This window comes from Hyaena hyaena, unplaced genomic scaffold (genome assembly GCF_003009895.1).
Source record: "Hyaena hyaena isolate Hyena2069 unplaced genomic scaffold, ASM300989v1 scaffold_1002, whole genome shotgun sequence".
Taxonomy (NCBI): Eukaryota; Metazoa; Chordata; class Mammalia; order Carnivora; family Hyaenidae; genus Hyaena; species Hyaena hyaena.
Window position 1 is genome coordinate 163551 of NW_024081636.1, and position 15350 is coordinate 178900.

Sequence of the window (15350 nt, forward strand, 5' to 3'; positions counted from 1 at the left end):
TTTTAATGTTTATTTTTGAGGGGGGTGCACGTGTGAGCAAGTTGGGGAGGAGCAGGGAAAGAGGGAGACAGGATCTGAAACGGGCTCTGCTCTGACAGCAGAGAGCCCAATGCAGGGCTGGAACTCACAAACCATGAAATCATCACCTGAGTTGAAGCCAGACACTTAACCATCTGAACCACCCAGGTGCCCCGAAGCATATGCCATTTTGATCAGAGCCTTGTGAGTATGGAGAATACACACACAGAAAATATTACAGATGAAGAAATGGCTTGGGCAGAAGAAACTCAGTTGAGTAGAAGTGGATAAGAGTAGTATTTAAGAAGTTAGCCTGATTGGATGAGTTCTTTTTGGAACAGAATAGAAGAGAGCTGGCTTTGTGAGGTTTGGTTCAATTCCAGAAAACCTAGAAACAAGGAGGATGAGTTGGAGGAGTTATTGCCTGTTTGTGAGCACGAAAGTGACTTACAAGTAACATAATTCTGGCAGCAGTATAAGGTTGGAAAAACAAAGTCTAAGCTCTTAACCACAAATCCACTCATTTGAACTACAATTATTAGGATTGGTGATTGAGAAGGAAAAGGACTTCCCCAATTTTCCTGTTATGTCTGAGCACCTCTAATGTGTACAGCACTGTGCTAGATACTGTGGGGAAAATAGCCCCTGTATTCAAGGAGCTCATGATCTAAGTGATGTGTACATATGAACTAACCCTGATATATTGTGAGAAATGTTATGTTAGTGGTATTATTAAAGTGCAGTAGGGAGTTCAGAGGATAGAGTGGGTTGTCCTATGATGTAGAGCCTAGAAGGATGCCTAGAAGGATTCAAACGTGATAACTAGAAGATGAGTGAGTTTTCCTTAGTAGAAGAGAGGGAGGTATAGGACACTGTACGTAGAGCAGTATGAGCAAAAACCAGATAGCATGAATGGAGAGTTGGGGTAGATGAGAGGTATTCCAGGAGAGAAGCCTAGAAATGGCAGAAGTGGGGCCATGATGGAAAAGACCTTAATCTGAAACTAGTCTGCAGACATTTGTATAGACAATAGGAAGCCATTTGAAAGTTCTTGAGTAGGAGAATAGCATGAGCAAATTTGGGTTTTAGAAAAAGAACTGACAAGGGTTCTTTAGATTGTAAGGAGGAGAAAAGGAAGTCAGAGACCAGATACAGAGCATTTGCAGTACTATAGGAATGAAATGAATAAGGACCAGATCTTAAAGTAGTGAATGGACAAAGGGAACTGATTTAAGAATCATAATTTAAATTCTTTTCATGTCTACTTTTCATTGTTGATAAACTGAGAAACAAGCAACCTAACAGCCCCTTTAATAGAACTTTTTATTTATTTTTTTTTTACTTTTTGTTAAGTAAATTCTTAAACATTAACAAGTAGGTAAAATAGTACAAATGAACCAAGTAAGGTCTTTGTTGTTTTTTGTTTATTTGAGAGAGAGAGAGAGAGAGAGAGAGAGAGACAGTGCCACATGAAAGTAGAAGGGTAGAGAGGGAGAGGGAGAATCCCAGCCTGTTCCACGCCAACAGTCCATAGTCCAAGTGGGGCTCAATTCCATGAACCGTGAGATCATGACCTGAGCTGAAATCAGGAGATGGACACTTAATTGACTGAGCCACCCAGGCACCTCTTATTTTGGCTTTAATTTGTTTTTTTTTAGTGAAATGAAAGGACTAGAAGTTTAATAGGTATAAAAATAAAGTCACTTAAGTGGGTATAAAAGCAGTTGTGTAATTTTATAATTTGGACTGAGGGGCAAGGGAAAAGTGACTAGTGGAAATGGGTAACATGTGAGAAAAAATTGGCCACAGATTCTCTTAGAATATTTTTATGTCTGTACGTGCACAAACATGCATAGATCATTTTTATTTCTCTGTAAGTATGTAAAAGGTGTGTTTTGAAATTTCACCACTGTGTGTCTTGGTCATTCATTTGTACTCTTTTAATCTGGAAGCACATATCCTTCACTTCTGGGATATTTTCTTCTATTATGTTTTTTACTTTTTCTCTGCTTTCTAATATCTTCTGGGCCTCCTGTTCAAATACTGGACTTCTTCTTCTTTTTTTTTTTTTTTAATGTTTATTTATTTTGAGAGAGAGAAAGGAGGGGCAGAGTGACAGGAAGACACAGAACCCAAAGCAGGCTTCAGGCTCTGAGCTGTCAGCACAGAGCCTGATGTGGGGCTTGAACTCACAAACTTCGAGATCATGACCTGAGCCAAAGTTGTATGCTCAATCAACCAACTAAGCCACCCAGGCACCTATTTTTTTTTTTAAATTTTTTAAAACTAAATATTGGACCTCTTATGCTAGTCCTTTAGTTTTCTTTTCTCTCTTACTTTCCACCTCTTTGTCTTCCATTACCTGGGAGATTTCTTCAGCCTTACAACCCTTCTGTTTACTTCGTCTTTTCTGTGATTTTAGTAATATCCAAGATTTTTCTTCAGTATTGAACTTTAGCATCCTGTTGTTGTTCATGCATGCAGTGACACAGTATTTTTTTTCTCACCTGTCTCTCAAAAGATACTTAATTAAGGATAGGTTGTTTGTTTCATTTAGGTTTTATTTTCCTGTGTAGTGTGTTTGTTGTTTTTGGCTTTTGACTGGCTTTTCTCAAATGTTTATTGGTCCTTGGCCATTCACTCATAAGGGAATGAATGGGCCAATAAAAAGTGAATGGAAACTCGGAATATGAATAAAATTTCCTGTAAGACTAAGCTTTTTTCATAGTCCCACATGTCAGTATATTTAGGTTGTTTTGTTTTTTTGTTTTTTGGTGATTTGATTTTTTAAGGAATAGATTCCAGTGGCCTGCCTAGCAGGTTTATACTTGGCTGATTCAGATGTTCTGGGAACTAGAGTTGTCAGTTCCTGAACATTTGGGGTCCTGCCATGAAAATCATAATATCTTTATTTTCTTATTGCTGACTTAGAATTCAGGTTTCTTTAGGCTGCTCAGTCAGTTACTGATTTTTCATCCACTTTCAGAGTCCCAAATTTTATTGTGTTCCCAGGCTTTTTGTTCTTGTGAGGGGAGACAAAATGTGGTAATTTATATGGTTTGTTTTCTTTTTTACCTTATGTGGCTGATGCTTTCCTAGGTTCTTAAAAATTTTTTGTTGACATTTTAAATAGTTGTATAATGCATTATTCGGATGTGCCACACTTAACAAATTTCTTCTTAGGTTTTTTTTTTTTTGGAAGGTTAACCTTGTATAAATAATACAGTGAAGGGTAGCTGAAGAAAATTCCACAAAATTAAGTTTTGGTACATTGGTAGCATCATTTGGGTAAATATTTAGCTTCTCAAGTTTACAGATGTCAGTCAAACTTTTGTTTGGATATGTAAGACCTGACATGACTTTATGTTTGGAGAATCTGTCATGGTATCTTATAGTCATTTCTTAAAATATTAAATCATATTAAAAAACTAATCTCATTGTAGTTAAACAAGTTCTGTCTGTGTAACCCTGAGTGCAACATCTGAGGAAAAACAAATGGATGCAAGTTAGAGTTACTAAAATGGCGAGGACTTTCAGAATTAGTAAGTCATTAGTAATTGTAATTATTTTACAAGGAAATGAGAAAAGAAAGCGAAGTTAGGAAACAAACAATTTTTACATGTTTAAAAATGTACTGTCTTCCTAATGTCTCTTCTTGCTTTTCCCTTGTGGCAAATAATTTTTTCATCTGTGCTATCTCCTCTGTCATTTTTCCCCTCCTCTTCTTTTTTTCAACGCTTCTCCCTCTCCCCTCCCCAGTTTTTAATTGAGCATTAACTATGCCAGGAAGCAGCTCTGACTTGAGTAGGGAGGGAAGGTGAGCATTATAGACCTAGACTTTGTGATTTTAGAGTTTTTCTGACTTAATAGGAAAAGTAGTGATTATTAGATAATTGGACCAAAACTCCATGGCCTATGAAAGACTTTGAAGTGACATTTAGGGTGAGTGCCAAAGTCAATCAAATAAAAATATATATTGAGCACTTATGCTAGATACTGTTTTAAGGTATTGAGATATGGATTTGAATAGTATAAATTTTTGTAGTCCATGATAAGAAATTTAGGTTTCATTCTGTTTGCATTGGGAAACTATTAGAGAATTTCGAGCAGGGCAGAGACATGAGGCGATTTACACTTTAATAACTGTGCTTGGCTATATAAAGGGGATGGACTTTACAGAGGTAAGGTCACAACAGAAAGACAATTCAGTAGACCAGTTGAGAAGTGGTAGGTTTAACCTGGATTTTAGGGGTAGACATAATAAATGGTTGAATTTGGTATATATTGTAAAGGTAAAGTTGACATAAGATTGTCATAGCTATTGGATGGATAATTGCTAGGATTTTTTTCTTTTTCCTGGAGCAACTCGGTAAATGATGGTGCTATTTACTTATATGGAGAAAACAGAGGATCCAGTTGGGGGATAGTGGAGAATCACTTTGTTTTGACCACAGTAAGTCTGAGTTGCTTATTAGATAAGATGTTGGATATAAATTATTGGAGCTCAGGGGAACAGTTGAGGCCATACTGTCTACTCTCAATATTCCTGACATTCAGGAAGAATAATGCATTTCTTTTTTTGTGTACTCATAGCAGTTTTTATCCCATAGATACTTGTTTCATAGCATTTATGGTATTGCTCTGGTTGTTTGTCTGTCTTGTTCCATGGTTTGAGATTTTGATAAAAAATTTTTTTTCTTAAATAGTTTATTGTCAATGGTAGAAGATTTTTAGATAATAATAGATATTTGATGTTTGATGAGTGAACCATGTTTATTTCCCTTGTCACCACATTCTGTCAATTTACCTGTCAAGTGTCTATCAAATCCATGTCTTTCTTTCTCCCTCATTGTCCTGATCCTCAGTCATCTCTCATTAGGATCTGGGCCTTTTAAATGTTTGTTTGTTTGTTTGTTTTTAATGAGTGGAACTCATTTTCAAGTAAAACGTCAATGTTAAACCCTAATTATATGAAGAAACCAATTACAGGTTAGGTTCTGTGGTATTAATAAGAGATCTGACTTTAATGGCTCAAATATATTCTTTTTGTCCACAATGATTATGTGAGAGGTAGCTTGTTTCTGGCATTGAATCAGTGGTTTGAGTATATCTTTGTCCGAGGTTTTCTTGGCCTTTGTCTCTTGGAAAGAGAATGATGCTGAATTTAGACTGAACAGTAGAATTTAAGTAGGGCATAAAATATGGTGTGATATTCTTCAAGTGTAGGTCATTGTAGTTTGTTTAGATTTAATAAGTTAATGATGATTTAAAATAGGAAGGTGAGTATAAAAGCAAAAGAGCATAAAGGAAGAGTTTCACCAGTCTAAAGGAGTATGACTGGACCATACTTAAAAGATTTGATAGAAGTAGAAAGGATGGCTAAATCTGGGAAAAATTGTGGAGTAAGTAGATAACTGATTTGAAAGTCAGTATAAAGAAGGAAAAGAGGTTACCTAGGGACAGCCTTCAACTTTTTAAAGTGTGCTGAACTGGCAGGACAGTGGTACTGTTGATGTTGATGGGGAAACAAATGGTATGGAAAGTTATTAATATTCATGGTGGAGCAAATAACAGACTAAATAGAAAATGGTCAGAATGGCGAGAATGGTAGTAAACACAGAAGGGAAAAATTCTTCAAGGCCTTTCTTGAACTCTGAAATGTGGAGTCATAACCAGGTATCTTGGACTCATTTGTGACAATTTGAAGGAATTTATGAAAGGACTAAAGAGTGAGAGCCTACTGGATTTTTAAGCGACATTAATGTGAACTTTTTAATAGTTGGGAACATTTTGGTCCATCTTTGGTGCCTTTCACATAATGCTGTTCTAAAATAGGATGCTTTTATCAAATACTCAGCAACAAAACATGCTTCGTATTTAATTTCAAATTAGATGTTACAAATTTATTTTTTAACACCTGTAGTGTATTATGTTTGAGTGTTCTATTAAATAAGCTAATAACCCTTTTTTTTAAGGTACAGCAAGGAAGAACTGGAAATTCAGAGAAGGAAGCAGCACTTCCATCTACAAAAGCCGAGTTTACTTCTCCTCCTTCTTTGTTCAAGACTGGACTCCCACCAAGCAGGTTAGTTAACAGTTATAACTCCATTTATTGAGGACATTGGTATCTTCATCTTATATTAGTGCATAAAATATAAAACGCTGAATATTCTGCCAAAAAACATTCCACATTGTTTTAATACAAAATGAGTTCTTTGTGAAAAAGTCTTCTGGGTGCCTTCCCATTTAAAAAAAAATTTAGGTAAGCAAGAAGTGAAGTCTGGTATATAGTTACATGTCTGTAAAAAAGACAATCTTACATTCAGGAGAGATGGCAATAACAGTCGTCTTGCTGTTTTCTGTGCTTATTATTCTTACATAAAGAATTATTAGACTTTCTAAGTCTAGATCTATTGGCCTAAATGAGTTTTACAGATTTTAGTAAAAGATTGTAGAAATTTCAGCCTGGGCAGTGTTTCCAATTAAAACCATTTTCTTTTCCTCCTTTGGTTTGTTTTGATAATACCTGACTTTGAGTTCCACAAAGTACCAATTGGAAGAGACAAATGTGCTGGCAAACGTCCTTTTAACTTAAACATAACAAATGGTTAGCCTGTTACCAGGAAAATAGTAAAGAATAAACTAAGACCAGGGAAGTTTGATGTTAGCATTTTAATTTTGAGTTAGGTAAAGATGACTTAAATCAGGTAATTCTCTAGGCCTGAAACAGGTCAGTAACCAAACTGTTCCTCGTTCTCAGCCAGATCATTTACCTTTTGTGTTACTTGCTTCAATTTATTTTATACAGTTTTCTGGTTTTGTTATTCTGCAATTTTGAATTGCTATAAGAGATTATATTTCATAATATACAGATGCAGGAAGAGCCCATATGGGAACATGTGTTTTAGCTTTAAAATAAAGATTCTTGAAACTTTCAGACAAAATTAAATGTCACAAAGCCATCTTGGATTTTGACTGTCTCTTCTCATCCTAACAATTATTAGTCATGGACATTTTCAAATATTATTTAAATAAATGCAATCTCATAAAATGTTTGGCTAAGAAGCTATGATAACTGAGGAATACTGATCCTTTTAATATGTAGTCATCTCTTGCTTTTTTTCCTATTTTAAAAGAGGTCACTTTCATTCACTGAGTTTATCATGTCCTGCAGTATAGAATGATATGAAGAGCTTGGACTCTAGAGCCAGATTTCTGGGGCTCAGATTCTGGCTCTATTGCTTACTAGCTATGTGTCCTTGAGCACCTCTCCTACTCTTGTTCTTTCATTTCCTGATCTGTAAAATGTAATAATAATACATCCCTCACAAGGTAGTTATGTATATTAAATGGCTTCATTTATGTGAAATGTTCTAGAAAAATAATACATAGGTAGTACTTGATAGATATTTGCTAATTAAACTATGTAGGAATCAGTAGCAGGTTTTCTGTTATTTTAATGGCCCCCTCCAACAACCAACCAACCAACCAACCAACCAACCAACCAACCTTGGGCCAGATTTGTAGGGCCTTGTACCATTATACGGGCTTTGGCTTTTCCTGTAAGTAAAGTAAATGGGGTGCTGCTGTCAGAGTTTGTGCAGAGGAATGAAATAATCTACTTTAAGTTTTTAAAGTCTTAATTGCTTTATTAAGATCAGACTACAGAGAGATTAAAGGCAGAAACTGAGAGGCCAGTTAGGTTGTAACAGTGATCTAGTCAAGATATAATGGTAACTTGGACCAAAGTGGTTGCGGTGCAGATGGTGTGGAGAAGTCAGATGTTGGATACATTTCAAAAGAGGTAAAAGATCTTTTACATCTGAGATGGAAGAGATTAAAAGAGGAGTGCTTTTTTTGGAGGGAGAAGACCAAGAGTTCCATTTAGGATAGACTAAAATTGAGTTGTCTATTAGACATATAAGTGGAAAATTTGCATAGGAAGTGGGTATATGGATCTGTAATAGAGGGAAAAGGTGTGGGCTAGAGATAGAAATTGGGGAGTGATCAGTGTTTTAAGTAGTATTTAAATGAAGTTGTGAAACTGAATTCAGTTGTAAAAGAGGTAAATATTGAAAGAAGTGGTGTGAGGGACAGAGCCTTGGGGCGTTTCCTTGCAGGTCAGAAAAAGAAGGATGAAGGAGGAGGAGGTCCATAGAAAAGAATTACTACTGATGTAGGAAGAACACCCAGTGTCGGTCTTACGATATGTTTCAAAGTAGAAGAACAATTAATTACCAAATAATACTGATTGGCCAAGAAGAAGAGGAGTGAGAGTGACTTTTGGATTTTATTTTGTTTAGTTTTTTAAGATTTTATTTTTAAGTAATCTCTGTACTCAACGTGGGGCTTGACCTCACAACCCCAAGATCAAGAGTCCTATGCCCTACTGACAGCCAACGAGGCGCCCTAGCTTTTGGATTTTAAAACATTAAGGTTGCTGGTAGTCCTGACCAGGATCATTTTTAGTGGTGTAAGGTGAAGATAGAAAAAAGACTTAGGAATGGATTCAAGAGAGAATAGAAGAGGAATTAGAATGAGAACATATGGACAACGTCTTTGAGAATTTTTTTCTTTTTCTTTTTGAGGGGGCAGAAAAATGGAACAGTATCTGAAGGGAAATTTGGGGTCAGGAGACTATTTTTTATAAAATGAAAATTACAGCATGTTTGTCTACTTACAAGAATGAATTACTAGAGGGGAAATTGATGATTCAAGAAGCGAGAAGGGACAGTTGTTAGAGCAGTGTCCTTAAGATCAGAGGGGAAGGGATGTAATGCAAGGGGGAGCCCTTAGTCTTAAAAAGGAGATGGACAGTCCACTCACACTAACAGGAGAGAAGGCAGGACATGTGAAGGGGGGGGATAGATAAGATAATGATGGCAGTAACTGAAAGCTCTCCTGAAGGCTTCAGGTTTTCCCAGCAACACAGGATGCAGACTGACCTGGTGAATGTGAGGATGTAGAAGTGGGTGTTGAATGTTTGACAAGGGCGGAGGAATTCTGAAATAGTCATTTAGAGGTATGTAAATAAACTATAGGAAAGGAGTAGGATTGTTAGTCAGTACCTGGAGGGAAATGTGCTGTCAAGAGAAGCCTTGTTTTTCAAGATGGGAGAAATTGCAACTTTTTTTTTTATGTTTTTTATTTATTTCTGAGAGAGACAGCATGAGCAGGGGAGAGTCAGAGAGAGAGGGAGACACAGAATCCGAAGCAGGCTCCAGGCTCTGAGCTAGCTGTCAGCACAGAGCCTGATGCAGGGTTTGAACCCAAGAACTGTGAGATCACGACCTGAGCCGAAGTCGGCCGCTTAACTGACTGAGCCAACCAGGCGCCCCAAAATTGCAACATTTTTATATGCTGGTGGGAATGAATTAGTAGAGTGAGAAAACTGACACAGGGAAAGAGACTGTACATTTCCAACTCTCTTGAGGTTAATGGTTATGTGTTTAAAATGAGACCAGTCGGCTTGCTTGGGTGTACTTGTCTTGCCCTTGCCAGATATGTGTATGTTTATGAAGACTAGCTAGAGTGGGATTTAACAGGGGTCGTGGTTATCCCAGGCAAGTATGACAGAGGGGCAAGGAAGGTGACAGGGTCCTTGAGAAAGTGATAATAATGATGGACTGAAGGAGAGATGGAGAATGGTGGCGGGTAGGGAACAGTAAAAAGGAGGTAAAGAAATGACTGAAAAGTTAGCAAATCTATCCCTACTACCTAAAAAATAGATAATCGCCACCATAACCTGTAGAAACATACCCACCATGTGAGTGTTGTCACTTTTTGATACAAAGAACAGTACCCATGTTTCATTAGGAAACTTTGTTTTCTGGGTTCCTCTTCACTTGATGAAAAGCACACTTTTGTTCATTGTGAAGTATTTCCCTAAATAAATATTTGTGTTTTTCTATTTTAGTCTTTGTATTTATGGGGATTAGAAAGACCTATTTGAAAGTAAAATTTTACTGACGTTAGGGCGTAGACAGAAACGTTATTTAAGACTGCCCAACAAATAGTAATGAGTTGTACTACTGACTTAACCACTGTTATTTCCTTAAAATCTTAGATTGTCTTATTAATATGTACATGACTATTGATGTGTTTGCACAGAACTTTTTTTAAATAGTTCTTTGTACTTAATTGATGGAAATGCTGGGCTTCTGACTTTCTGTATTGCCCAGCAAATTGGTGTACTTAAGTAAAATGTTAAAACATCATATACCAGAATGTTTTCCTATTATCTTTAAAAGTTTTCATATGATGTCAAGAATGTACAGCTTGATAAATTTTCACAAATGGAACACTCAAGAACATTCATATATTGTTCACCCAGGTTCATCATTTATTAACATTTTGCCATATTTGCTTTATAATTTGCCCAAAACATTTTTCTTTTTGAATCATTTGTTAATTGTAAACATCATGCCCCTTCAACATCTAAATACTTCAGCACATATTTTTTAAGAACAAGGACATTCTGTTATGTAATCTTAGGACACAGTTATCAAAGTGAGAAAATCTTATAAATGAGCCAGCATGTTAATATACAAGTCATAAATTTTGCTAATTATTTCAATGACATCTTTTATGGCACTTCTTTCCTTGATTTTGGGTTCAGTCCAGGGTCATTCATTATAATTAGGTCTTTTATCTCATTATTCTATAATCTGAGACAGTTTCTCAGACATTCTTTGTATTTGTTGACCTTGAATTTTAAAGAGTGCAGTCCAGTTGTTTTGTAAGTCATCCCTCAGTCTGTGTTTGCCTGATGTTTCCCCTATTAGATTCAGGTTTTGCTTTTGGGGCAGGAAACTACATATGTGATGTTCTGTCCTCAGTGTGTCAGCCTTGAGGTACATGATATCATTTTTCTCCATTATTAGTGATGATATCTTGAGTTGCTTAGTTGTAAAGGTGTTCTTTGGGTTTCTGCACTGCAAAGTTAGTGTTTTTACTGTTTGTATTTAATAAATAGTCTGTGAGGAGATGGTAGATAATCCTATTTCTTTTTAAATTTACCCAACTTTAAAATCCCATTGATGATTTTTGCTTTTTTCCATTACTACTGTAATGACTATAAAATAGTGATTATCTAACTCTGTTATTTCTTTACATTAATTAGCTGTCATTCTCCTTTAAAAATGAGCTTTCCCACCTCCTCCACTTATTTATTATCATCTAGACTCATTAATTTTTATTTTATGTGTGAGAGTGTGTATTTGTGGCTTATAGATATGGTTTATTTGTATATGTAGCATCTAAACTATGCATACAACTTACATATACTGTAATTCATATTGATGCTCAGAATTGTTTCAAATTTGCTTGGTGGGAGCTTCTTCAGAGTGGCTTCTGTGCCCTTTTGAGATGTCCCCATCGTTTTGATTTTTGTGTTTGTTGTTTTTTTTTTTTTTTTTTTTTTTACTTTCTAGCTTTACTAAATGTTCCATGCTTACCTTGTACTTTCTCTGCCCCTCCTTGGGAGCAGCCATACTTTGACAGCACCCTGATGACTTTTAATGGGAAATGATGATTAGAAACCAAGATCTTGGCACCAGTTATGCTCATTGCTGTTGGGAGTGTCACTGTTTCTAGGCTTTTTCAGCACTCACAGCTGGTAGAAAACAACCAATTTCAATAATAAGATTGCCTTACGTATACTTTTAATCATGTAATCATCCTTCTTTTACTTCACTTTTGGCACTAGAGGTTTCTACTTCCCTTTCCTTATTCTGTATTACATCTCTGTTTTACCACATTGAGAACCTACTTCTTAACAACTTCAATATATATACTCTTTGCTTCATCCTAAAGTACACTCAGAATAGATTAGGAATTATGCACTTACTTTACAAAAACCAAACCTATTAAATAGAATTCAAGATTTCTTTGGAATTCCTTTTTTTTTCTTTTTTCTTTTTTTAGCTGAGGGTATGTAGTCACTCAGAAGTTTTCTTTGGAATGGTTATATTAATCACTTAAAGTATAATATCCATTGTTTTTGTTTGTATTCAATATTAGCTTTTCTTTTCCTCCATGTTTATTGAAATTTTTTGCATATATAAAACATTTAACAGAGTTCCAACTACATTCTTTACCCTGCTTCTTTGATTCCTGTTAATAAGTAACTTCATTTTATCTAGTTTCTGGTTTATTCTTCCTTCATTTCTTTTTACAAAAATAAACAGATACATAAACATGTATTTTTTCCTGTTGAAAACTTTGCTATTGAAAGAGTCTTATTAGTCTTTTAAAGGACTGGCAAGAGTGTAAATAGCTGAACTTGTTATGGAGTATTACACTAGGGATAAAATTTAACTTTCTTTAGAATGTTATTTTGAAAGAATTATTTTGAAATGGAATTTTTATGAAATATATGTATTTAGTGTAGGTTTTTTAAAAGACATATCAGAGTATTACTTTTAACTGCTACACTAACAATACTTGTACTATTGAAGAGTGTAGGGAAAAAAAATCTCAGTTTTGAATAAGGTTTTGTGAGACCGTGGAGGTCGTTACTCATAAAAGCACAGAAATTTATTTCTTGATAATATAATCTGATAAGCCCTTGGTTCTTTTCTTATTTCTGCATTTTGGCATAACTATTTTGAAAAAGATTTCTAAAAATATTTTAGAGTTACTAAAATGTTGATAAGATGTTAATATTTAAATACCTACTAGCAGTTTTAGTACCACAGAAACTTGAAGAAAACGATATGATAGGAACATGCTCAAGGACCTTAGAAAAAGCATGTCAAAGAAAAGAAAAAAAGACAGGACAAGGGGGGTCAGAGACAACAATATGTAAGAAAAAACATAGAAAATTTATCTCACCAGAAACAGCACCTCTTCTCAGTCTCAGACAAGTACTGCCTCCAGAAAAGCCAATTCCAGCGTGGGGAAGTGGCAGGACCGCTATGGGAGGGCCGAGTCACCCGACCTCAGGTAAGGCTGCTTTTACACATTGGCTACTCCCCGATGTTTAGATCATCAGTGTTGTTTGTCTCTTAATAAGATAATAAATTTTGGTTCGATTGTACCATATCTTTACCCCCTCAATTATGCTCTTTTATTACAGAAATTGAGGGTTTTAAAAATTATGAGCTAGGCCCTGCCCCCTCACGCCTTCCCTCTCCTCTCTCTGACTTTATAAATTGCATGGAACCATACGAATAGGACCTCAATATGTGTTTTTTCTCCCCACTGCTGAAGATTTAATTCTTTCTCATATCACACCCTATTAAAAAATTGCTGGGTGTTTCTATTTGTTGAATAAAATTTAGCCTTCTGAGCTAGTATTTAGAGCCTGTAAAGTTGAACTGTATAGAATCTTTCCAAACGTCTTATCTCAGCTGCGGAGCATAAAGCAGCCATTTCATTGAGCCTACTAGCTGGCCTCGGAAGTATTATTTCCCTTACTGTTGCTGTGCCTTCACTCCTGATCCCCTCTGCAGAATTCTGGTCTGTGTTCTAAATCTTATAGTTACAAAGCATGCGGCCTTGGATGGATATTGTATACTGCCTGAACCTGTAAAATGGGAATCATAATTTCTACCCTAAGGGACCTAGTAAGAAGCAGTTATATTAGGACAGTGCGTTGCCATTAGTAATCAATCTGAGCAATTAGTTTGCTTGACTTGGAAATACAGACATAGATACCTCCCTAATTTACCATTTAAGGTTTTAAACAGTGGTGTGGGGGGTGGCATTTTGTTTGTTTTTTTGTTCCAGCATTTTAAACTTTCATCCGAGGCAGGTTGATGCTATTACATTAATATGCTTTTAAATCATTTATAAACTTTTGAGTATGTAAGTTATGGTCAAATATCTTAGATCATAACACCTGAAAGAAAAGCAAAGGGAGGAAGCACAATCAAAATTATGTTTTTTAGATTTCCTTTTCTTTATAAGAATTCCTAGAAGAGAAAAGAATTGGCTTTGATGGGATTTCTTGCTAGGAGAGAATAAGCTTAGTCCTTCTCAAAAGTGGCTATTCATCTCAAAAAGTCAAAAATACTTTTACCTTTCCGGGGTGCCTGAGTGGCTCAGTTGGTTAAGAGTCTGACTCTGGATTTCAGCTCAAGTCACAGTCTCATGGTTCATGAGTTTGAGTCCCTCATTGGGCTCTGCTCAGAGCGTGAAGTCTTCTTGGGATTCTCTGTCTCCCTCTCTTTGCGCTTCCATTGCTCATACTTTCTCTCTCAAAAATAAATAGATAAACATTTAAAAAAATATTTTGACTTTTTAAGGAATATCTAAACTATGGTAATTGATGCAGATACAAATAATATGCCCTATATTCTTAGAATAGTATCAATTGCATGTGTTGCTTTAACGGGTTATAGAATGAAAATTTGCATATCTTCCTATTTTTAAAGTGCTTGTTGACCTTTCTCATAGTATTATATGATACTAATCTTTGGTTGTTTTTTCCTAATATTTATTTATTTATTTATTTTTATTTTTTTTTTTAATGTTTTATTTATTTTTAGGAGAGAGAGAGAGACAGCGTGAGCAGGGGAGGGTCAGAGAGAGAGGGAGTCACAGACTGAAACAGGCTCCAGGCTCTGAGCTGGCAGTCAGCACAGAGCCCGATGCGGGGCTCGAACCCACGAACTGCGAGATCATGACCTAAGCGAAAGTTGGACGCTTAACCGACTAAGCCACCCAGGCGCCCCTTATTTATTTATTTATTTTGGGAGAGAGAAAGTATGTGCACAAGTAGGCAGAGAGAGGGAGAGAAAAAAATCCCAAGCAGGAGCTGAGAGTGCAGATCCCAACACAGGGCTTGATCTCATGAACCATGAGATCATGACCTGAGCTGAAATCGAGTCAGATGCTTAACTGAGCCACTCAAGCGCCCCACTCTTAGTTATTACAACTAGAATTCTTGAAGAACCAGTAGAAATTTCAAGAGTTATTTTAAATAAAGAAAAGTTAGATCTGATGAGTGTGGCTTGGAGTCTATGAATCTTTTCACATTTACTATTTCTGTGAAAACCCATAGTGTAAGAGGAGTGCTAATAAATTTCTATATAGTAATGAACTTGGTTATTATAGCACACAGTGCATAGAGAAACTCTTAAATTTATACTTATTTAACCTGGCCAACAGTCTGGGTAGCCTGTTTACTGATCCTGAAAGGGCCAGATAAGAACTTTCATTTTCATCATTGTACTATTAAAACGAACCAGTAGCCATCTTTGTATATAAAGAATAACTATATTCTGAAACTTAACAGCAGTTTCATGGCTTAAGTACTGGATTTGGGTATTAGGTTTGATTTTGTGCCTGTGTGAATTTATGATAGTTCCCTAAAATCTCTAGGCCTC

General features: G+C 35.9%; 1 protein-coding gene across 22 annotated transcripts in view; it reads left to right on the top strand.

Moving 5' to 3' along the window:
• Nucleotides 1–15350, top strand: part of FIP1L1 (factor interacting with PAPOLA and CPSF1) — a 77892-nt gene that overhangs the window by 19462 nt on the left and 43080 nt on the right. For 11 of the 22 annotated variants that reach the window (XM_039221745.1, XM_039221748.1, XM_039221744.1 and 8 more), the window contains 2 exons: nucleotides 5994–6103; nucleotides 12856–12963. In XM_039221745.1, coding sequence (XP_039077676.1) covers nucleotides 5994–6103; nucleotides 12856–12963 — 218 coding nt within the window. The remainder of the gene's footprint in view (nucleotides 1–5993; nucleotides 6104–12855; nucleotides 12964–15350) is intronic. The other 11 variants (XM_039221749.1, XM_039221747.1, XM_039221734.1 and 8 more) reach the window with 1 other exon arrangement.